General features: G+C 35.2%; 1 protein-coding gene across 3 annotated transcripts in view; it reads right to left on the bottom strand.

Annotated features, from left to right (window-relative positions):
- Positions 1–23850, bottom strand: part of PCNT (pericentrin) — a 92746-nt gene that overhangs the window by 45133 nt on the left and 23763 nt on the right. For 2 of the 3 annotated variants that reach the window (XM_063317793.1, XM_063317792.1), the window contains exons 12-21: positions 21015–21481; positions 19465–20017; positions 16154–16375; positions 12008–12156; positions 8658–8890; positions 6651–6841; positions 4456–4612; positions 2609–2821; positions 1683–1912; positions 1366–1482 (exon numbers count right to left, since the gene is read on the bottom strand). In XM_063317793.1, the coding sequence (XP_063173863.1) occupies positions 1366–1482; positions 1683–1912; positions 2609–2821; positions 4456–4612; positions 6651–6841; positions 8658–8890; positions 12008–12156; positions 16154–16375; positions 19465–20017; positions 21015–21481 (2532 nt within the window). The remainder of the gene's footprint in view (positions 1–1365; positions 1483–1682; positions 1913–2608; positions 2822–4455; positions 4613–6650; positions 6842–8657; positions 8891–12007; positions 12157–16153; positions 16376–19464; positions 20018–21014; positions 21482–23850) is intronic. The other variant, XM_063317794.1, reaches the window with a different exon arrangement.

Raw genomic sequence — 23850 nt, 5'->3', positions numbered from 1 at the left:
CCTGGCTTCCCACAGTCAATAGGGAAGCTGGCAGGGGAGGTCGCAAGTTGCTCCACTAAGCTGCTTCAGCCACTTTTTCTCCTGAGGAGTCCGCTACCGAGTATGAGATCCCAGGGATCTTGTCCTCTGTAGCCCACCGCACTCTGTAGCGCATGTACATTCACAGCACCCATCTACCCACAGCCTCTGCCAACCCGTACACAACCTTTGTTGGCCCTCCCAAGGCCTTCGGCGGCCTGTGCATGGCCTCTGCTGGCCCTTCCAAGGCCTCTAATGATCTGCACGTGGCCTCCCTCAGAAGACCTTGTGCAGCCAGCAGCTGCCTTGTGAAGGGCCAGGCCACACACACGTGCCTCGTCAGCAGTGGGAGGAAAAAGACGAAGGTAAGCTGGGATGGCAGAGCACAGGGCAGTGGGGGCAGCAGAGTGCAAGGCAGCAGAGGCGGTGGAGTGTAGGGCAGCCAAAAGGGCAGAGGTGGGGGGAGGTGAAGCAGAGGTGAGTGCGGCAGGACAGAAGCGTGAGGTCCTGGCCTAACAACAGCAACCAGGACTACTGAAACTGCTGTCGCTAAGTGGTGCTGTCACATGATGTTTTGCCTAACAACTGCATCACTTAGCGACAGAAATTCTGGTCCCAATTAGGGTTGTTAACCAAAGACTACCTGTAAAGGTCTTCACCATGGGAATCTTTAAATGCTCCATGGCCATGGGGAAAGTGAATCAAGTTGACTGGTTAATTTGTAGCCTGGATCTGATCTTGAAAGAGCCTATGTGGTCTGCCAAACTTCATAAAATAATTCCAGAAAAAGCTTGGAAGACCCTAGTGTTAAAAAACTACCTTGGTTTCCGGATCTGTCAGTAAGCAGTCATCAGACTTCATTTGTTCGCTACTGATTAGCAGCAAAGAAAATCTGAGGAAATGAATGAGCCTGCTAATACAAAGTTTCACTTTCTCCATGAGCAACTCTAACTAATTTCCTTTGGTTTGGGAAAATCTACTGAAGCTCTGGCCTGAGAGGTTTCAATTCTGCTATCTTGTAGCTGAATTTACTTTTTTCTCTATTAAACCTTTTTTTTAAAAAATTCAGTCCCCATGATATATCAATAAAGAAGCGATATAAAACAAAACACTCATACTGAACTTATTGGAAAACCAAACCATACTGTGATGGAATGTAGGTTTCCTATTTAACCTGCATATAATCACAGCACATAATATTCAATTTCTAATATTCATTCTTCTTCACATTGATATACTCCCTTAACGCTTGCCTCAATCACAAGGCTGCCCAGCCAATGAAATACATATATTACAAGCTAGCACTAAAAAAAAGTTTTGCATAACATATACAATGATTTTACCTACCAGATAGGTTCTGGACTTCCCAGAAGCTTGAGATTTTGTAAGTTTTAACTCCATTTCTAGTTTCTGAATTTCTTCTTGAAATTCATCACGTTCATGTTCCCTTTCAATAGCTTGTTTCTGTTAAGAAAATGAAAATCAGTTTTCCGGATCTTAGAATCTATTTTAGATTTCAAATAAAATCAAAACAATTTTTATTACTAATTTTTAACAATTTTTATTTTTATCATAGACTAGCATAATATTCTATTTTGAGAGAAAACTTTAAGCCAGAGAGCTAGCAAAAAATTTTCCTAAGATTTTAAACATATTTTTCTTACATCCATGAAATCTCTCTGATTTTTCAGCTGTCTTTCAAGAGCTTCCATTTGTTGTTTTAGGTCAGTAACTTCAGATGCCACTGCAGCTAGATTTTGATTTTTGTTCAGCTGTTCTTCAAGTTCAATCTCCATGATTTTTATCTGTGTATTCAAATTTGAACAATCTTTCTCTGCTTGACACTGCAGTTCTAATTTTGTTTTTGCTAGACGCTCTATTTCCTTGATTAATTCTAATATACAGAGGGAAAAAAAGCAATACCAAGAATATGTCATATTTCAAAATTTGTATGAATATTCTTTTAAACAGTTACTGCACCATAAATTAACTTTTTTTTAACAAAATACCAGAATTATAATTATGACTATGATTGGCATCTAGCATTGTCTCAGCAAGATCCAGGATTGACTCCAAGTAATACAGGACATAGGAGTCTAGCTACCATTTTTACTTTGTAGCTCCAATATAGCTGTACTATGAGAATTGTGGGAAGTTAAAGTGGCAGCTCATAGCCACCTACTTCTGCTGCCTGTCATCATTACCAGGTAAGCCCACAAGGATCAGGGGCAAAAGAGGGTGTCAACCAGAAGAAAACTTCACCATAGCCTTCTTAAATTTTAGTTTGTGAAAATATTACCCCCCTTTCCCCAAAGCCCATGCATAATCATGTCTATATGGTGTGGGTCACAATGCAGAGGAATTTTTCAGGAAAGATGTAATCTCATTTCATTAATCCATGAGTAAGAAATATTACTTCTGAATGCTACTACGAATAATGCTTGTACTGCAGCTTAACCAACATAAAACTATGCCTACTTTTGTTTTAAGTAGATTTTTAAATACAGTGAAAATCACTTTAGCAGTCTTATTCACCAGCCAAGATTTATGTGTATTTAATATATTGAGTAATATATATTTCATTTCTTACCAACTTCTCTCTCTCCCACATTGGCAGCCAAAGCTCTATTTTGACTTGTGAGTAATTTTTGTTCCTCTACAAATCTTGCATTATCCTGGGTTAACCTTTGAATCTGTGCTTTAAGGTTTTCCAATTCTGCAACAAGACGATGCTCAGATTTTTCTTTAAGATTTAAAGCTTCTTCCAAAGTATGTCTCTCTGTTAAATAACCTTCAATGAGACCTACAATTCAAACAGCATAACAATGTTTGAATTGTTACTGAACAACATTGAAAGAATTTATGCAAGACAGTAATATAATAAATGTTGCAGCTAAAATACTGGATTCTATAGTGAAGGGAGACTGTTTTTAAAATGTCAATTTTACTATATGTAATTGCTTACCATCTCTTCTAATTACATCAGCATTAAAGCACCAGACAATTAAAACACTGGTTGATCTAGTAGGCAAAATAATCAGCATAGTACAAAAGGGTTTTTTTTCCATCTAAGATATTGTGCTCTGCAACAGCATAGCACCACAGTCAAAATACTCCTGCCTTAAAGCTTCCATGTTGTTAGTTGCTTCCGACTCTTTTTGACTTGATGGACATAGCTTAATCAGGATTGTCTGTCACTGGCTGCTTCTGCTTCCTTTATCAATGACAGTTCTCTAACCACTTTGGCTTCTTTTTCTGTTGCTTTAATTTTTTTCCAAATATTGAGGTGTTTTCCAATGACTATTTTCTTTCCATTATGTTTCCACAATATTTAAGTTTTTGCTTCATTATTAGTGTTTCCAGTGAGCATTCTGGTTTTACGTCATCCAGTATTGAATGAACTTGTGGTCCAAGTCTTCTCAATTTTCCCCAATTTTAATTTATTCTGCTTTTCCGATGGCTCATTCGCTTCCATATATTACAACAATAAAAACCATGGCCTTGGTAATATATACCTTTGTTGTCAACATGGCAATAAAGAACAGAATGGACCAACTTTTATGTGATGGAAGAAGCTAGCAAAAGAAATATCTAATTAAAAAATGGGCTGGATCTGGCTGTGGGCTACACAGAAAAACACTGCAGAAAATATCTCACTGAATCCCTATGGGAAATGCAGTTAGGCAGCTACGCCGTGTGGCTGACTGCTCCATTTTAAGTCTCTCTTCCCTCTGATCACATGATTCAGACTGCAACATATGCAGCCCACCCCACGCTTCCCAGTGTGCACGTACAAATATTTGCAAATGGGGGCGGGGGGAGTAGAAGCACAGATACAAATACACAATGTATATATACTTGCCCTGAGTAGTCCCTCACACATAGACACACCCAGAGGAAACATCTATGAATCCACCCTGATTAGACCCTCATAGCCATAGGTAACATGCATACACACTCACTGATTAGTTCTTGGAATAGAAAGTGTACATATAGGAGATGCAACATGTTACTTTGTTATACTGAAGAAGTACAGACACCTCACCTCCTATGGCCACTTCCGGTAAAGAGAGGTGGAAGAATTCCAGAAGCCATGCTTTCCCTATCGTCTTTATTAACTGACAAATTAATAGGGTCTCGCGAATAATTCAGTACTCACTTGATTCTGACTACTTACATTTGTAACTGCTCGGACTGTCAAAGTATGTGGATAAACAGTAGAATGAATGAATATGTATGTGCAGTGCAGTATAGTCAAGCGAAAACTGTAGCAACTGGAAAAAGTGTTGTCATGGTAGCAGAATTCCAGTATTTATTCAATGTGTATGACTGCCTACTTGCTAAGAATTTTTCTCCTCTCTATTTAGATATGCCTTCTTTCTTCATGTAGTTGTGGCCAAGCCCATGGTCCATTACTGGGCAGTTTACTCTGCTTACCTTTTGCTTTATGTAGCTCCAACGCAAGCTGATTCTGCACTTTACTCTCTTCGTTAAAACAGTCCATTAACTTATGCTGCTCATTAAGCACTTGGCATGCTTCCCAATTCTTATTCTTGCATTCCTCTTTAGAATGACTATAGATATTATCCATTTCCTCCAGTTTCCAAAAAAGAAAAGGTTTAAAACACAATGAAAATATGCACTCTGACAGGCAACCTGCAGTCTTAGGTTACACCTAGCCCCCAAATCCTTCTTGTACAGCTGCCACATGAGATCAAGCCATCAAACTCTGGTGGCAAATAACTAAATAGTGGCACAAATTCCTACTGATCATTGGTAGGAAACAAAGCTTAATATATCTAGAAAGCTGATTTCCCCCTGCCTCCTCCCAAGAAATCAATGAAAGAAAAGAAATCCCACCTCTGCCAGTAACATAAACTTATCAACATTCTGCTAACTGCAGTAAGAACAATACTAATGATGATATTCCTAGCCACTGTGAAGTGGTCCACCCCACAATGCTGCTACTTTGATTAACCACTAAAATAAAATGTTGTCTTTTACTATCAAATAACCAGATACTCTTCTTCTATGCTAACATATTGCTTTTCAAATGCTATTTCTACTGATTTAGTATTATCCTTTGAACCTAGTGACTTGATTTATATTTTCTGAGTTTTGGTTTCTATTTTTTTTTATACCAGACTTTGGTATTTAAAAGCTAATACTTGGAAGAAAGCTATATAACAATATGTTCTCCGAAGGCTTTCTTCATCTTATTTTAAAGCAACAGAACTTTATACATTTGTATTAGGAAATGAGAGCCAGTTTGGGGTAGTGGTTAAGGCACCAGGCTAGAAACCAGGAGGTCCTGCCTTAGGCATGAAGCCAGCTAGGTGACTTTGGGCCAGTCACTCTCTCAGCCTTAGGAAGGTGGCAATGGCAAACCACTTCTGAAAATCAAGAAAACCACGTGGACTAGTCCAGGCAATCACCAGGAGTCAACACTGACTCAAAGGCACCAGATAAACAAATAAATAATGACAGAGCTCCAAACTAGAAATAAGAACAATTAGTTCATTATATGCATAGGGTTACAGCTTAAAATATAGGTAACTTCTGCATTTTTTCTTCAGTCTCTTAACTCTTAATCCCAGGATGTAAAAATACGTTTGTTTCTAGCCATACTCCATGTTCTTGCATTTCATTTTTCTCTTGTGCTTGTTTCTATCATTCACTATTTTAAATTTAAGTACCTTCACAGAAAAGATATTAAATTTCAGTGAAGTCTCATCTATATTCATGGTAAGAAATCTCACTTTTCTTACACAAAAGCAATCTCTAGGTAGGAAATATAATATATACCAGGGGAGTTCAATCTGTGGGTTGTGACCCCCAGAGACTGTGAGCATCAGGTGTGTGTGTCAGAATTAAAAAAAAAATTGCCTTAGGCATGGTAGTCATGTTTGGACTTTTAAGTATTAATAAATTAAGAGTGTAAGTATCCACCACTTCCTTTTCTTAGCAGAAAGAAAGGGCTTCTAAGGTTCTATGAATCACCACCAAGATTAAATTATTTGTTACAAAATGTTATTTTGAAATGAACTTTTACACTTCCAAACCTTTTTTTATTATACAAAATGTTTAATTTATCTGTTAAAGTATCTTTCAATAGTTTTGGAAATTTTAAAACTACTAAAAAGTGTAATATATTTAGTGGATTGGGGGTTTTAATGCAATTGAAATGGACAATTCCAATTTCTTACCATAAGTGATAATTAACCATGTGACAAAGCATTATTGGATAATGATTCATTGACACTGACCAATGATAGTTGGGTTTCATGTGTCTCAAATCTCAACTGATATGGCATGTAATGACTATACTCTTTTGAGTGTCTGTAAAAGTATTAGTAACATTTGGTATTTTTACCTGTTATCTTTTATAAAGCTGTACAGTTCTATCACTGTTTTATTTAATAATACTGCTGAGCATGTAGTTATTTAAAGAGTTATATTGAAGACTTTGTTTGAAATGCTGCAACGTGAGAACTGTACATAATACATCAGCTCAAGAATTGATCTCCAGTTCCTTCCTTCCATGGATGGTATGAAGGAATAGGTCTTCAGCACTGCCTCACTTCCCATACCATTAATATATAAGATTTAACTAAATAAAAAAAATATTTTACTTGTTTGGTTGATTCAGCAAGCATCTGAAGAAGTTTTTCCACAGTGATATATAAACAATGGCAGATTTTTTCAATCCTTTCTTCATTTTCAAATATAAGCTCTGGATTTTCAAAAATACTTTCACATAAATGCTCACTCAGTTCCAAAGAATCAAAGCTGTGTTCAAGTGGAGCCTGATCAAGAACTTCACCTATTAAATAAATACATTAATTTTTAAAATATGATTTTAAAAATACATTCAAAAACAACATAATAATTTATTATGTTACACTAATATAATTTTAGAAACCAAGTTACAATTCAACTCAATATAATTCCTTATCACGGAGAGCCAGTTTGGTATAGTGGTAAAAGCTCCAGGCTAGAAACCAGGAGACTGTTGAGTTCTAGTCCTGCCTGAGGCATGAAAGCCGGCTGGGTGACCTTGGGCCAGTCACTTTCTCTCAGCCCACAACATCAGGCTTGGGCAACAAGCCGGTCGGTTAATTCCTGTTTCAACCAATGGATCAACATTCAATTGATCTGAAAAAAGCACACCCTGCACCTGTGGGAAAAACGCTAGAAAAAATAATAATTCCTTATCACAGAATTATGTCACCGTGCAGAAAATAATTCAGTGTTCATGCAGCATGTATAGAACCAGAGGTTTTGAAAGAATATCTCTTCCCATGCCTTTCCTGCATTCTAAAATATTTAAGAGATCCTGTTCTGTTCCTATGCTGTTCATTGTTCTTGATATTTTTATCTTTACTAGTTAATTTGCAGATGTTCACAATTTTTACTGCAGTAGATTTTATTGATTTTAGTGTATTCTTTTTTGTATATTTAGTATATTGCTTGATGGTTCTCTATCTCCACAGTGTTTCTTTCTGCACATTCCAAATCTAAACCTTTTGACAAAGTCCAGTTATGCCCCTACAAGAGCATCCCGTATAAGGGAATACTTCTCATCTCAGTTATGTTGAACTGCACAATGGTTCTTTAAAACTTACAGAAAACAAGAGCAGGAAATTGGCTTGGAGAGTTTAAATAAATTCATGGCCATGCAAAGAATTTCATTTAGTAAAAGCTATTCTTCATCATGTTCTCTGTGGTTTTGCAACATGGGGTGGAGAATAAATTGAATCCTTGGTCAAAGAAGATTCTAAGATTTGACCAAGTATAGTTTAGAACAGTAGTTGGACTTACTGTGAGGTACTTTTCTGGTCACTGGAAGATGGACCTGAAAGGGAAGGATTAACTGCATCTCTTCTAGCCAGAAGACTAGGCGTATGATTTCCTCCTGTCCAATGGAGGAAACCCTTTCCCATCAGACTTCATCTACAGCAACTAAATTGCGATTGAAATGGTAATGGGAAGGGTCAGGCAAAGGAGAGACTGCTTACAGAAATCGCTTGCATTTTTTCTCTCCGCCCCCCTCGCAGAGCAGAGAGATTGAAGAGAAAAAGATTTCAAGCGAGTAAGCTGTTTGCTCTTCTACACATCAAGAGCAATGCAATCACACCAGCAGTGGGAAAGGTCAGGCAAAAGAGAGACTGCCTACAGAAATTGCTTGCTTTTTTTCACCCAACTCCCTCACAGAGTGGAGAAATTGGAGAGGAAGAGATTTTAAGAGGGTATTGTAAGCTGTTTGCATAGCGTACCTGTGGCTCTCAGCCGCAGGCTGCTAGCATAATCACATTGCTTTCGATGTGCAGAAGAGCAAACAGCTTACCTTCTTGCAATCCCTTTCTCTCCAATCTCTCTGCTCTGCAAAAGTATGGAGGGGAGGAGAAAAAACCACAGGTCAGGAACAGGACATTATATACTGACTGTAATGGCAATCACACGAGGGAGGGACATTGCAACAGTCGTAAATGGGCGGTAATGTTATTTTTTCAGTACTGTCATAACTTAGAACGGTTGCTGAGGACTACCTGTACAGCAAAGTCTTGGAAGACAGCAAGAACACAGTTGCAGAATTCTATCATAGACAGTGGTATTTTATTTTCCCTTCAACTTATTACCTTGGCAAATTCTATTGTTTTTCTTTAATTTCCATTTCTCCATTGCTTTCAGTCTGTGTGCAAGTACTATTTCTCCAGACATGATCTGACTCTCTCTTGAATCTCCAGCTGCCAAGCTGTCATCAAAACAAAGGCCAATTTTCTTGCAGATAAGATCTTCCATATCTTTTGTGGACTGTACCATTTTCAGAAGTAATTTCAAAGCCTGATGACAAGATTCTTCTAGTTTATCCCTAAAATGAAATATTATATAATAATTTCATTAAAATTTTTAGAAACAATAAAAGATAATGCAAACTAAAAAAGAAAAAAGAAAAGAAAGAGTGCAAAAAAGTAAAAAAGTAAAAAGAACTCCCCCCTTAAGAAAGCAACTTCCCACCCTCATCAGGACAAGTATAAACAATTTCATAATCTCTTCACCCCCTCTTAATTAACAAATATCAAACTCTTTATCCCATAACCCATCTCTTAACAATAGGTAGATCAATTCAAATCAATCAAATTATCAGCAAAAAGTCCAAACAGAGCTCTAAAATATTAACATGAATTAACATATTGTATATAAAACTTAACGTTCAATATCTCAGCTCTTAGCTGTAAGCAAAGCCCCATTTAAAAGGCATAAAATGGTCCCGATATCCTAGTGTAAACAAAAAAAGCCCTCCTACAGTTTAACACGACAAAAAGAAACTGTTTCTCCTTTAAAAAAGACAAGCTCCAATACACATTTCTCCCATTCCAAATGCCAACAAATCCAAAACCCACCCCAAACAGCAACATATCCCATTCAAATAAACATTCCATGTCTCAACTCTAAACAAATCCACATTTCATAAATATAAAGTAATCCCATTATCCTGATATAAACAAAATATTATAATTTAACGTAACAAAGAAAGATAATTTCTCCTTTAAAAAGACAAATTCACCAAACTTCCTTACTTTAAGTAAAAAGACAGATACAAAGCCAGTTTTACTACTATAAAATTAGGATACATAGAGTAACTATAGGAAAAAAGTTTAAACACTGTATTAAAATAAAATATTATAGATTGAATTGTCCTTTTTGCCCTTTCCACTAACTGATCACCTCTAATCCCCACTATGACTTCTTATGAGAAAACAGGGATCAAATTAATACAAAAGCAAAAACAAATGTTCACACATTATGTATTTATTGGAGGTTACACAGGAAAGGCTAAAATGAATGTAATTCTTATACCATTTCCCACCATTTCCATTTGGTGAAAATGTGCACCTTTCCTTGTGACACCAACTGAGAAAGAATTCCAAAGTGGGTTTATGTATCTTGCCAGATGATTTACAACAGCTCAATGTCCCATGGAGATCAGCTATTGCTCTTTAGTGTTTAGGCTATCAGTTGGAAAAGCACTGAGCAAGATTTCAAAATTGGACCCTGGAGAAGATCTCCTGAGTAGGAGAGCCACCATGGTCCCCACGTTGATTGGTTCCAGAAACTGCAGAGATCTCAAACAATGAGAAACTATTAGAATTATGTTTGCTTCATCCTTTATTCTTAAAGACTTTTGGAAGCAGTCTAACTGGGGGAATACAGGAATTCTTTTGACCATGGATCTTCCAGTGTATTTGTACTTAATGCAGCTGAATGTATGATAACAGTAAGGACCTGCCAGCTACACAGTTGGCAGTGATAAAGAGCTAATCAAGGTAAATCCTAATTTCTCTATCACCATCTTAAATGCTTGGATGTTCACCTAGTTGTGAATTATCTATTCTGCTATTATATCAGACACTTGTAGTTCTATCCTTGCTCCTTGAAAGGCATGAGTTGGAATTCCACACAAATCAGTTTTATTCACTAGACTAGACTATTCAGCTAACATATCCATGGCCCTTTTGTTTTTTGGCATTAACTTTAGCCTTTAATGCTATCCATTCATCATATCATCACATCAGTTTATTAGGCTAATGTTGAAGGTTTTACACATCAGAAAAATGGCTTCTAGCGGTTTACTTGGGCTAAAACAGATTCTGAATCTTTGACTACTGTTGTCTCAGAGCTTTCTACCAATTTACTTATGCTATACTTATACTATAATCTCCAAGCTCCTCTTTCCCAAACCTATTTTTTAAAATGGCCTATTGGTCAACTACATCATATGGGATAAAGATTTAAAGAAGTTTTTTGATTTCATATAATTCTGGAATAAGAATATTAATAAAAGATCAGGCCATCTCTCCTAGTAGGATTTGCATTAAGTCACGGTGCCTAGACAAAAGTTATGTTAAATATTAAATATTAATATATATTGTAACTTCCCCACAAATTATCTCGTCAGGTTCTGAAATGATTTGAAGATTATATTATACTGTGTAATATTACTAAATATTTAATATAGGATGCTTAAAAGCTGGTCTTAGTATTGGCAAATGCATTAGCGTTAATATTCTCTATCATACACACCTGTCCATCACACTATTCCCTTTCAGGGTAAGCAATGTTAGGCAGTGTGCATAAAAAAAGTAAGAATTGATAAGCACAAGAAATTAAACAGATATAACAAAACAGGACTTTTTACTAAATCTAGTTGACACCAACACCATTCATATCTCCCTATACCCTTCTATTCTTGAACTATTCTCTCTTCCAGCACATCCATACATCAATTCAATTCCTTTTGTTCTTTAAACTTCTTTTTCCCTGAAGATGTCATCAACTCTATCCAATTACAACTTTCTTGGTTTTCTTGACACCTCCCTCATTCTTCCTTTATATATGCTATTCAATGTTCTGCAATTTGATCCTCATTCATTCTGTCTACATGACCAAATCACTTAAATATACTACTTCTATACTGGTCACTAATTCATTCAACCATTCATTCTTGATCTTCTCCCTTCTTTTGCTACACATACTTTTTAAGTAACACATTCCCACTGCATTCAACTACTTTTATGTTTGTCGTGATATACCCTATGTGCATATCCATTTTTGTTTCTTTTAACAAGCATTAATTTCTTGCACCAGACCACATATTACCTCAGTATCATTCTACTAGCTCTTGTATGCCATATACATTTCCCCAAATTTAGTAAACATTTTACTTGAGTATATAATTTACTTGCTCTAATTTTTTTTGCCCTTTATGACTTGAAATTATTCATTCTATTTTCTCTGTCAACACAATAACTTGGTCTTTGATATATTAATTTTCAGATCCATATGATCTAACATTAGCTGCAAATCATTTGGATTCTTGGCCAACAACACTGCATCATCTGCATACAAAAGTATGCATATATTATCATAGTTTGTTTATTTTATATAAAATACAAAATGTACTCTAGAATGTTTCAAGTGTTCAAACCTTTCATTCCTGCAATTGTCAATATCAGATCTCAACAAGGCTATAAGAGTATTTCCTTCTTGATTCTCCTTGCCTTGGGGATATAGATTTTTTAATTCAGTATTGGCCTCTTCCACCTCTTTCTTTAAAAAGTTGACTTCTTTCTCCAACTGTGGAAAAAATCAACAGAAAGGATAAATAATCAATTTTTGTTAAGACAAGCATGCGGCTATTTTAGGATGAATTGTGTTCTCATATATTAAAACATTAAAGTGGATTTTCATTGCACTTTGATGAACATGTACCACATAAAACTGAATGAGTAATGTTATGGAAAGTTGGAAGATAGCCAAAAAACTTGAAATATATCTAAATGTATGCTTTAGTGAGTGATTTTTTGTGGTCAAGGTCCACATATGTTTTAAAATCAGTCTCCAAGGACAATAGCAAGCATGGGCAATGTAATGATATACTGGAATAGGTAGAGCCAGAATTTCTGGCAATTTTTTTGTTTGTTTCTTTAAGAAACTTTAATACATCAAAATGGAGTTTATTTAAAACACACATAAACTTGAAAAATGTCATTCTTAGCTTTTTTGCATGTCCACCAAACATGATAAGCTAAAAAAAAAAAAATGGATACGAATAAATATATTAATTCAGAATATTTTTTTTGTATAAGAATTTTATTAGATTTAAAGCAAAGATAAAAACGACAAAAAGGCAAAAATACTACAAAAAGAAAAAAGCTAAAAATGTTTTTAGCTAAAAAAAGCTAAAAACACAAGAAAAAAAAAGAATTTTAAAGATTACGTAAAGAGGTGACTTCTGACTTTTAACAACAAGAATATACAGCAATTTCCATAATCAATCCCTTATGATTGATTATGGAAATTGATGTATATCAACTCCCCCCCAAAAAAACATTTATTTAACTATTTCCTTCCTAACACTATTCTATACATTTTTGTCCACTATAATAAAGATCAAACTGAAAAAACATATAAATTGTCTGCTCTTATAATTAATAATACTGCAATTATAACAAACTTAATTCTACTAAACCTAAAACCAGCATTTATTGTTTATACCTTATTAATCTTAATCCAAATAATTAGAAAAGTATATGAAGTCAAACAGGCCTAAAAGCAATCCAGATAAACATTCTCAAATCCTTACCCTACTTCAAAAGAGACCAAAGTATTCACATACAGTACAGTATCTCCACAATAAACACAAGGCATTTTTCAGAGAGATCAAAGAACCCAACTGCCCCCTTAAAAACTCCGACTTCTCAGCAAAAAACCTCCCATAGGAAAAACCTCTTCTTTCCCATAACTTTCCATCAGAAAAACAATTCCATTCATGATTTGCAGAAGATCTTAAAGGTTAAAATATAATTGAAACCAAAGACTTTTCTTTTGAGACGAATAGACAGGCAATTAGAAAAAAACTCATGGAACTTTGTTTTTGTATAGGATAACTGTATGCTCAAAGGTGAAAAGGTTCAGCACAATGGAGTAATGGTTGATGAAGATGATGGAACTTGTGGAGATAGCTAAATTAACTTCCTTGATCAGAGAATAAACAATACCCATATTTATGGCTGACTGGAAACCCTTTATAGACTTTTTGCATGAAGCAGGAAAAAACGCACTTATGATTTGTGGTTTTGATAATTAGAAAAAAAAATTCGGTAACAGAAAAAAGAGAAATATTTTGTAACCATCGAGTAAGAGATAATTTTGTAATTGTACTTATATTTGCTAGGCAAAGTAAATCAGAAGCTTCTTCTATTTCTTTTTATTCTTTCTTTCTTTCTGCACTTTTTCTTTTTTCTTTCTCTGCTTCTTCTATTCTTTATTACTTTGTTAGTTTTTATGTTCTTTGTAAAACTTTTAATAAAATTTATATAAAAACATAATGAATGAATAACTTTATTGATTAGTCAAATGACCATATCAGAAAGTTGGGCATCAAGATATAAAATATAAAATATGATACCATTATGCAGCTAAAATACAGTAAAATTAGATAAAATATACTATGGTAAGATAAAATACGATAAAATACAGTAGGGTAAAATAGAGATAAAAATGGAAGATAAAAATGCAAGATATAATAAAATGAGTAACAAAATACAAAAACAGTATATGTTTAGATGAATTCATCACCTTTACATGCCACCCCAATGCGTTCTATAAATTGCATTCTTAGTTGGACAGCCCTAACTATAAACTTAACAGTTCTGTTGACCACATATGCATTTGTGCCCTGGAGGAAGTAACAATCTTTTGTTACGGTCCCAGTATGTGGTTCTGTCAAGTAGTGTCTGGAGGTACTGAGCCCTTGCTGGGGCATCTAGTTGGCAGTTAAATAGGACATGCGCAATGTTGTCTACTTTGGGTGCTCCGCAAACACATGTCCTCTCAAGGTAAGGCACTTGGTGGAATCATCCATATTTGACCATAGAATCTAGCAGCTCAAATCTTGCTCTGGTAAGAGCTATCCTATGGTATTGAGTCAGACCCATTGTCAGGAATTTTTCTATTTGAAAGGACAGTTTATTCTTGGCCAGCCATTTCGACGACCTATTGTGTGCAAGTGACTCAATGTCTGTTTGGGCATTAACATCCAAGACTCTTTGTTTGAATGTTGCCTTGGCCTGGTCTCCAGCTGAAAGTAAGTATTGTGATGAAAAGCCGAGGAATGCGATAGTTTGGAGGAATTGATTGATCCATGTGGTGGGTTGAGGTGTGCCCATCTGTTCTTCAAGACACAATTTATTAAAAAAAATAAAAAATTAAGAAAAAAAGAAAAATGTCTTCCTGGGGACTTGAAGGTTTAAAGCCCTAAATATGAACTTTTTTCAAAGTTTGGTTGAATAGTTTGTTACTGTCTTCTTTAATTTATTTCACTTTGAATTACTTATATTGATTTAATTGTTGGCATTATTTTATTTGCATTTCTTGGAATTTATTTAATTTATCTTTTATTATCACAATTTATTTTTGTATTGCTGTATGTTTGATTAGTTTTGTTTTGTTTTTGTTAGTATTGGTTGCTTTCATTTATTTAGAATTGCCATAACATTTTTAACTGTTATGGATGTTTCTATTAATTGTTTTGTAAACCACTATGAATCTGTACTGTTTCATTTATTCTACCCTATACAAGTGAAAGAAAGAAAGAAAGAAAGAAAGAAAGAAAGAAAGAAAGAAAGAAGGAAGGAAGGAAGGAAGGAAAGAAAGCTGGGTACCCTAGGAGCAAGCAGCTTCCCAGACTTTGCCATGGTCTCTGAGTGAAGGCTTTATTAGGAAAAAGGTTTTTTTTTTCTTTAGAAATAGCCTACACACATGCCCACGCACAATTATGATATAACCACTGCCACACATTTACATTTAACACTGGAATCTCTGTTAACAAAAGCAAGGTAATTAAAACATAGTCAGACAGACACCCAAGTTTACTCAAATTAAAGTCTTAGAGACTAAGTATTGGTAAAAATTAAAATTCATAATTATCTGAATCTTTTTTTTCCTAAACTCTTCTGAACAAGCTTACCCTATAACATCATGTACCCAAAACCCTTTTTAACCTGATCAGTTAATTGACAATTAAGGCTGATTAATTCTAAATTCTTATCAAGCTAAAATGAATCAGTCTGGTTATGCATGACTAAGATTGGCTTATTTCACAGATTCAGTAAGGAATATCTTTCCCTACACTTCAGGGCTTTAGTAGCCAATATGATAAATAGGTACATGTCTAGTTTTGTTTGCTTGTTTGTTTGTTTTTTTTAAACTGAATAGTAAATCTTTTGCCTGAATTGTGATGACTCTTCTATTTACTTTTGGAGATAAACTATGTTTATTATCAGTAGTATCTTCCCTCCTTTGGTAATGAGAAAATATCAGAGGGAAACTATTTTCCTGAATGCTATGGTTCTGAAAATGATTGCATTTCTTCATCTCCTGTATTTCAAGAAACAAATATAGCAATATTTAGTCTTTTTTCAAGAAAACGTGACAAGTAAGAGCAGCAAAATTGGCCACCTCTTATAGTTTCTCAAATACTAGGTAATCTCAAGTTACAGTAAAATACAAAATCAAGCCGAAATGGAAATAGTTTTACTTTTTCAGAAATCACTTTTCCAGTACTTCTCACCTGCTCCTTGTCTGACTTTATTTGTTCCAATTGTCTCTGAAGCTGCTGACAATTTTCTTTTTCTTTCTGAATTTCCACCAAATGGAGATCTTGAAAGCGCTGTATTGTTTTTTTATGTTCTTCCTCCATTTGGAGAACTTCTTTCTGCAAAACATCCAGGGCTTTACGATGCTCATCCTCCAACAAATGCCTTTGCTTTTCTAGCGCTACAGTCAATTCTTCCTACACAGAATCAAAATAAATAAATAATAAATAAATCTCAAATTATAAACTGCTCATCTTTCCAAACAAAGAAACGAAGAGTTGCTACCAGATAAAATTAAAATAATATAATTCATTTTGTTTCTATACTTACAGATGAAAAACAAGTTTGAGCTTGTTAGGAGACTACTTCTTCCTGCTTAGTTCTAATCTGAATCACTGAAGTGACTTAGCCATGACATAGATTGTATATTTTCATAGAACTACCAGATCTAAGCCACACAATTCCAGACAAACCCTAGATGACCCTAATTTTCAGCTAGCTGCTTCATGTCCAGCAAAGGCAAAATTTTAACTAACTAAAATCTCAACTAATACCTATTATAATCAAGAACCACAAAAATTAAGATATATTATGTCTAAGATGCTTAAGGAATTTGCAAGAATTTCCAGTGATATACATTAAGAAAAATGAAAATTAAGGCTATTCAATATGGGTTGCAAAAATCTTAATGCCTACCAGACAGCAGCAAACAAGATACAGAAAACTCCTATCTCTTTGCTGCCAATTACTGGGTGAATATGGCAGTTAGGAGATAAAAAAGGAGATAAAAAGGCTGTGAAAGAGGCTCATGTCAATGTTTTAAAAGAACATGGTATAATAGGTGTTTTTGTACCAACGCTAGAAGGTTCTGAACCAAGATGGGAAAATTAAAACACTTGGTTACAAACAACAACACAGATATAATATGTATATCTGAAACATTGGGGAACAGATAAATTCAGCCATTCCTGATATAAACTTTATAGAAAAGGACACAGAAGGATGTCCTGGGGGAGGTTTCCAGTTTGGTTTTTTGTTGTATGAGTCTGTTTGTTTGTTTGTTTTGGTCTCTTCAAGTCAGCATTGACGCCTAGCGACTACCTGAACAAGTCCCTATAGTTTTCTTGACGAGATTTCAGAAGTGGTTCACCACTGCCTGCTTCCTAGGGCTGAGAGAGAGTAACTGGCCCAGGGTCATCCAGCAGGCTCTGTGCCTAAGGCAGGACTAGAACTCACCGTCTCCCCAATTCTAGCCTGGTGCCTCAACTACTATAGCAAACTGGTTCTCTTTGTTTGTCCTTATTATATTGTTTTTATTCTGTTTATTGTATTGTAAGCTGCCCAGAATTGCTCAAGTCAGGCCACACCAAATAGAATAAAGTAAGTAAGTTGAAAGAGGATATAAAATTTAACAGAGTAGGAAACAATCCTCCATACATTCTTCCAAAGAATCACTATGAGTGGCAATATCTGTCTAATAGAAATTTATCCTAAGTAAGTATATGCTATCATCCACCTGATCAAAATGCTGAGAGTAATCCTGAGATTGCGAAAGAAATCAGTGAAGCGTATTTTAGACAGGAGACATTGTTGTAATTGTAAGGTACTTCAATTACCCTTCACATATATTTTGTTCTTTCATGCTCAACAGAGAACCCAAATTTCCAGATACTCTAAATGACTGGACCCTTAGAACAATAGGTTTTGGAACTAACTAGGAGAGGTGACCCTAGATTTAATCCTAAACAGTGACCATAATCTGGTATAAGTAAATGTGGAACCAATGGAAAACAGTGACAACAATGCTATACAGGTAGTCCTTGCTTACCAAATGCCTCGTTTAGCAACAGTTCAAAGTTACAATGGTGTAAAAAAAAAAAAACAGCTTTGCAACCAATCCTTGCATTTACGTCTGCCACAGCATCCTATGGTCACATATTCTTATGTTTTTATGACAGCTTATATTTAAATTGTGCAAATACATGAAACATAAATACAAAATACATACAAATGTGGCACAATTCAGATGACATCTGCATGATCACCACCACCTTAATATTTTCCCATATGTCTAATTAAATGCTAAACAAAAATATAACATAGAAGTCATCCGTCACAATCCAAAATTACATCACAGCTGTGAGGATAAAGCTCTGCAGAAAAAGGCAGCCTAAAGCAAAGCAAAATACAATCCCACCCACTTCCTGCAAAACTCTGTACAATAATTAACTGGTCAAATCATATTACGGATACGTAGAAAATGCTTATAGGCCTGTATGTCCTTCCCCACTATGTCATTTCATTCTCTACTATATTTTGTGATCATATCTAAACTAAATGAGTCGTTCTGATTGCTAACTATTCTTTTCCTCAAACTGCAAGCACAGTGTATGTTCCAGCTTAAAGCTGAAATATGGATAGTGGTAACCATGTTTTATAAAGTCATAATGTTGTAAGTCACAGCAAGTAGTACATATTTATTTGGATATACTGCTGATTACTGAAAATGCAAATATAAAATCAAAATGTTAAAATTGCAATTGAAACAACTAACTTAAACAATAGAATTCATAATTAAAATTAATAGTTAAAATTCTCAGTTAAAAGCCTCTCCAAAAATGTCTTTTCAGGGTCTTTTTAAAAGTTAGTACAGCTATTACACCCCTCAACTTTTAGGGAGTGCATTCCAAAGAACTAGAGCAGCAGGAGAAAAGGCTTGAACTTGAGTTGCCACCAGACGAGTTTGTGGCAACGGCAGGTGATCCTCCTTAGGCAATCTCCATAACTGTGGAGGTTCACACAGAAATTGGAGTTTTTATCAAACAGCTTGGACCAAAACAAAAGGTATTTGTTATTGCATTATTACATCTCTTTAAAATCCTGCCCTGGATTCCTCAGAAATGGACAATTATAGACCGACCTCTGAATTGTTGAATAAGGTGTTTGAGAGAATGGAGGTTTCTCAAATGCAGGCAGTTCTGGAGAAAGTAGATTACTGAAAGCATTACAACAGTAGTCAGAATGACCACCCTAGAAAATCCACTGCTGCTAGAGAGATGATATATAGCCACTGATCCAATCCGAAACAGATGGTGATATGTCCATAACAATAGGGAAACCTGATGCTTCCCTGCCCATGAAACTACTAAGATGCACAACTATGCAGGTGAGAAAAAAAGGGGGTACTGCAACGGATTGTCATAGTTCAACTATAACATCTGAGTTGGCTTGTATCGCTAAACTCAAAACTCAAGACCAACCACAATTTTTTACTGCTCAGACCTACCTTATGAGCATCTTCACGTTCAGCAGCCATTATTTTAAGTTTTTCTAGGTGAACACCAGCCAGCTCTATTTTCAGATTGTCTTCACAAATCTGCAGTTCTTCAGCATATTTAAGTTTCATTGTATTTAATTCTTGAGCCAAAAGCACTTGATTTTCTTTATCCTTCTGAAGTAATTGGTCTTTCAAATTTATCTGTAAACCCTCAAGAGTTTTCTCATTCTCTTCTTGCAGGAACTTAATTTCAAAAAGGTATGTAGCCTCCAGACTATTCAAATCAGATAAATGCTTTGTCTCCAACTGTGTAACGTGTGCTTGATTATTTCTCTGGATATCAGCCACATGAGTCCCTAACCAATTCTCTTGTTTTTTTTCTAATGCAGATTTGAGAACTTCAATTTCAGCTTGCTGGCTGGATGTAAGGGACAAAATTTGTTCCTTGTGTTTCTGCTGCAACTCTTTATTTTGAAGTTCTAGCTCATCAATATGCTTTTCCCTCAATTTATGGAGAAGAATTTCATGCTCTATTTTGTTTTTTTTATTCTCTTCCAAAAATCTAGATTTATAAGGAAGCATACAAAGAAATTACTGGAAACATAACCATACAAGGAACAAAGAACATATAATAATGTATATTTTACTCTTGGGACACTTTCGAACATTATCCTAAAATGCTATTTATATTTCTTCTGCTTGTAACTGGAATGTAAGGCAAAGGAAGTTATTTATATTGTTTTAACAATATTTTTTCTTCTATTTTCTGTCCCAGATTAATGCATCAAGAGGTATATCCATCACTAAACTAATTTTTACCCAACAAACCCACTAAAGCTTGCTCCTTAAAGGATAAGATAGAAGCGTAGTAGACTTCTGTTGAAATCCAGAGGCAAAAGACTATCTACTTCTGGAGCCAAAGACATTGTTGGATAGATTGGAGATTGTGGGTTCGGTGCCTGGTTTTACTGTCTTTAGTTTTTATTATTGTCAACTGCCCAGAGTTATAATTTACAAGATGGACAGCCATATAAACCTTAAAAACAAACAAACAAATAAATATTTCTTAAATCACCATCCATTTAATCAGATTATATTTTGCTTTATGAAATGAAAAATATTATTTATCTCTGCCTTCCACATCCTGCTACAACTGAAGTGCTCAATTCCTTTTTAACTTTAGAAGCCTACCTTTTTCTACCATACATAGTTCTGTAACATAAAAACATACAAATCAATTTCAACTAAACAACTGCCTATCAGGAATAATACTTTGTTGCATTACAAATTGCGTACTGTATATAGCTATCTTGTCACTGAGTTGGGTGAATACTAGTAAGTTTACAATGTTGCGACTGTGGTTTAAAGTATATTTATAATTGGCGTATTATTGTAATAATTGCATTATTAACTGCCTTGAATGCCATTCATTTATGAAAACATGGTATATTAATTAAATGGGTAAATTAATAGATACCTATACAGAGTCTACCCTTTGGAGATGGTCATGAAGGGATTTACACTGAAGGTTCAAGCTAGAAGTTTATAAAATTACAAACCTGCTTTGTGCTTCTTTATATTTAGCCTCATATTCTTCTTGTGAAACTTGTTCAGCTTTTTCTAATTCTTCAGCCATGAGGATCTTTGTGGAAGATAATTCACTGTTATATTGAGCCAAAGTCTTTTGTGCATTTACTAAACTGTCCTCTGACTCCTGGATAGGATTTTGCTGTTCCTTTAAAGCTTTCTCTAATTCTACAAGTTGAGCAGCCTGCTGTTCTTGAAGGCAAGTCATTTCTGCTTCTCGAAGGTCAAACTGTCTTTGCCATGTTTGCTTCTCATATTCTGCCTTGTCCTGAAGCTCTTTACGAAGCAATGATAATTTTTCTTCAGTTTCCGCTATCAATATCTCCTTGTCATGTTTCCATTCTTCAGCTTTTGCTTTATGAGTCTGTTCCAATTCCTGGAGCTCCTTTCTAGTTCTTCTTAATTCATCCGTATGATCTTCAATTAGGTTACACTTTATCTATTAAATATTACATAAAATCCATTGAAAGAAACCTGAGCTAGTCTAAACACAAATTTCTTAAAATTTACACTTCAAACTATCATTCTGCGTTACTATATAAAAAAAACTTTCTAAAACAAAAGATTTGTATTAAAATGTCTATCCCCCCAAATGCATAATACAACATATAACTTTACCTATAAATCAAGAGAAGAGAACTTGTGACTCTCCTAACTCTGCTGAACTATAGTCCCCAGCATCCCTCACCACTGCCATACTGCCTGGGATCTATAGTTCAGCCATGTACAGAAGTCTCCCCCCACTTCCCAAATTAATGTCACTGGGTTAAATGGAGTTGTTTCTCACGTAAATATGAGTTCAGATTTGCAGTTCTGAACATATATAAGGCACCAATTGAAAAGTAAACATAAAAAGAACAAATAAATACTATCACACCCAGCTTTTTTTTTTTTCTGGGCCAAATACAAGAGTTTCGAAATTCATTTTATACTTTGGCCCAACGTTCCAGCATATTAAGATTCTTTTGAATCTTGATTCTCTCTTTTATGGTTCTGTTTGCTTCCAGCAACAACTCAATATTTATAAATATGTTGAACAACACATAGCCCTAAAAAGAACCCTGGATTTTCCACTCAAGCATTTCCAAACCATGAATGAGCATTCCCCGAGTACAACAGTTTAATGGTACTTAATGTCTATTCACAGTCTCACAACTGCTAAAACAACAACCAAAAATAACTGGCTGGCATGACATTCCTATGAGCCCCAAGTTGGTTTCCACTAAACAATGCATTTTGCTGAATACTGATAGCAGCTTAACCAGTCTGCAATTGCCTAAACCCAGTTTTCTACTGCTTTTAAAGATGGGGACAAACTTTTGGCACGTCATTCTCCAACAATTTTCATAGATTAGATACAGCAGCTCTGAAATAATATTCACAAGGTCCTTCAGTATCTGAGTATAATTCATCTGAATTCATTTAAGTAGTTAAGTGTTCTTTAAATTCTTACCTATTCTGTGTTCCTTAAATCTTTAGTTCTACTTGTCCCATGTTGCATATAACACCTCTTGTGGGATGTGACTGAGGAAAGACAGGAAGTCAAAACTGTTGCCTTCCATCATCTGTTAACATCATTTTACCATCTTCTCCAAGTAACAGATCCAATCTTTCCTTGACCTTTTTCTTGCTCCTAACAAGGCAAGCAGATCTATTTTCTTTCTTTAGCATTCTACAGCTTCTTAGGCTTCCCAACTAAACCTTACACTCTACCTCTGTCTCTTCTATCCCTATCTCTTGCAAGACTTGGTTCATCAAAGAGCTCTTGTCTCACAGAATAGCTTCAACTCTTTTTTTCTCCTTATGGGAATATTTGTGGTTGTGGTTTCAGTTTTATGATATCCCATCCCCTCTTGATCTCTTTTTCTTTCATAATTTCTAGCCATAAGAACTTATCTAAGTTTTTCAAAGTCAGTTTTCCTAAACTCCAAGGTACACATCCAGCAGACTCAGTATTCACAGCCCTTGTTATCGTAAATACTATGTCAACATATTGACTTTCCCAACATTCTTCCATTTTCATTCTGTCTATCCATTTTGCACTATTGGTCAGAATTGCATCCTTTGTTGCTTTTTTATTATGGATGAAGCTATCAATAAAGCAAACAAAAACTGTTATTAGAAATTCTACTCTTCAAAAGATGACAGTAGAGTTAAACTCTCTTATTCCCCATCAAATCTGTGAGTGTTTGAACGTATGTTCTAGTAAAGTGTATCTTCCATCAGGATGCATAGTTCAGAATATACTGTCATAACAATCCATCTTCACTGTCCTGTCCATGTCCATGTAACACTTTAAATAACACTCTAGCAGGCTTCTGTTTTCACACATCAAAATCTGATACTCCCTTCTTTCTGCCTTAGTAAGCTAGATCAGTGGATGTTAAAATATGCACAACTATAAATATATACTATCAGAAGTATTTCTTTCAGAAAAAACAGGCAACTAGGTTGTTTTCTTCTATGCCTCACCTTAGGCATTCGCAGGATCCACTACTCTCATCAAAAGGATGGAAGCAGCATCCCACCACAAACTTCTCCCTTTTCTTATGTGTATGCAATATCATACTCCTTTTGTCATTGCTCCACCCTCCACAGCCACTGCTGCAGCCCACAATAGATAAAAAGCTGTCTAATTTTCCTGCAGATAGATACACATTTGCATTCTTCTAATTCTCCCGTTTCTGGAATCATGGCTCATTTTGCAAGAAGGGATTGTCCTCTAAGGGTTTATTGTTTTTTCAGTAAATTAGGTTGACCAGTTTTGGAACTCACACATGCAATTATGTTCATTTCTGATCTGTATCA

Source organism: Candoia aspera, chromosome 1 (genome assembly GCF_035149785.1).
Source record: "Candoia aspera isolate rCanAsp1 chromosome 1, rCanAsp1.hap2, whole genome shotgun sequence".
In the NCBI taxonomy this organism is placed as follows: Eukaryota; Metazoa; Chordata; class Lepidosauria; order Squamata; family Boidae; genus Candoia; species Candoia aspera.
Note: the sequence above shows the minus strand (reverse complement) of the source record. Positions and strands in the feature narration are given on the sequence as shown.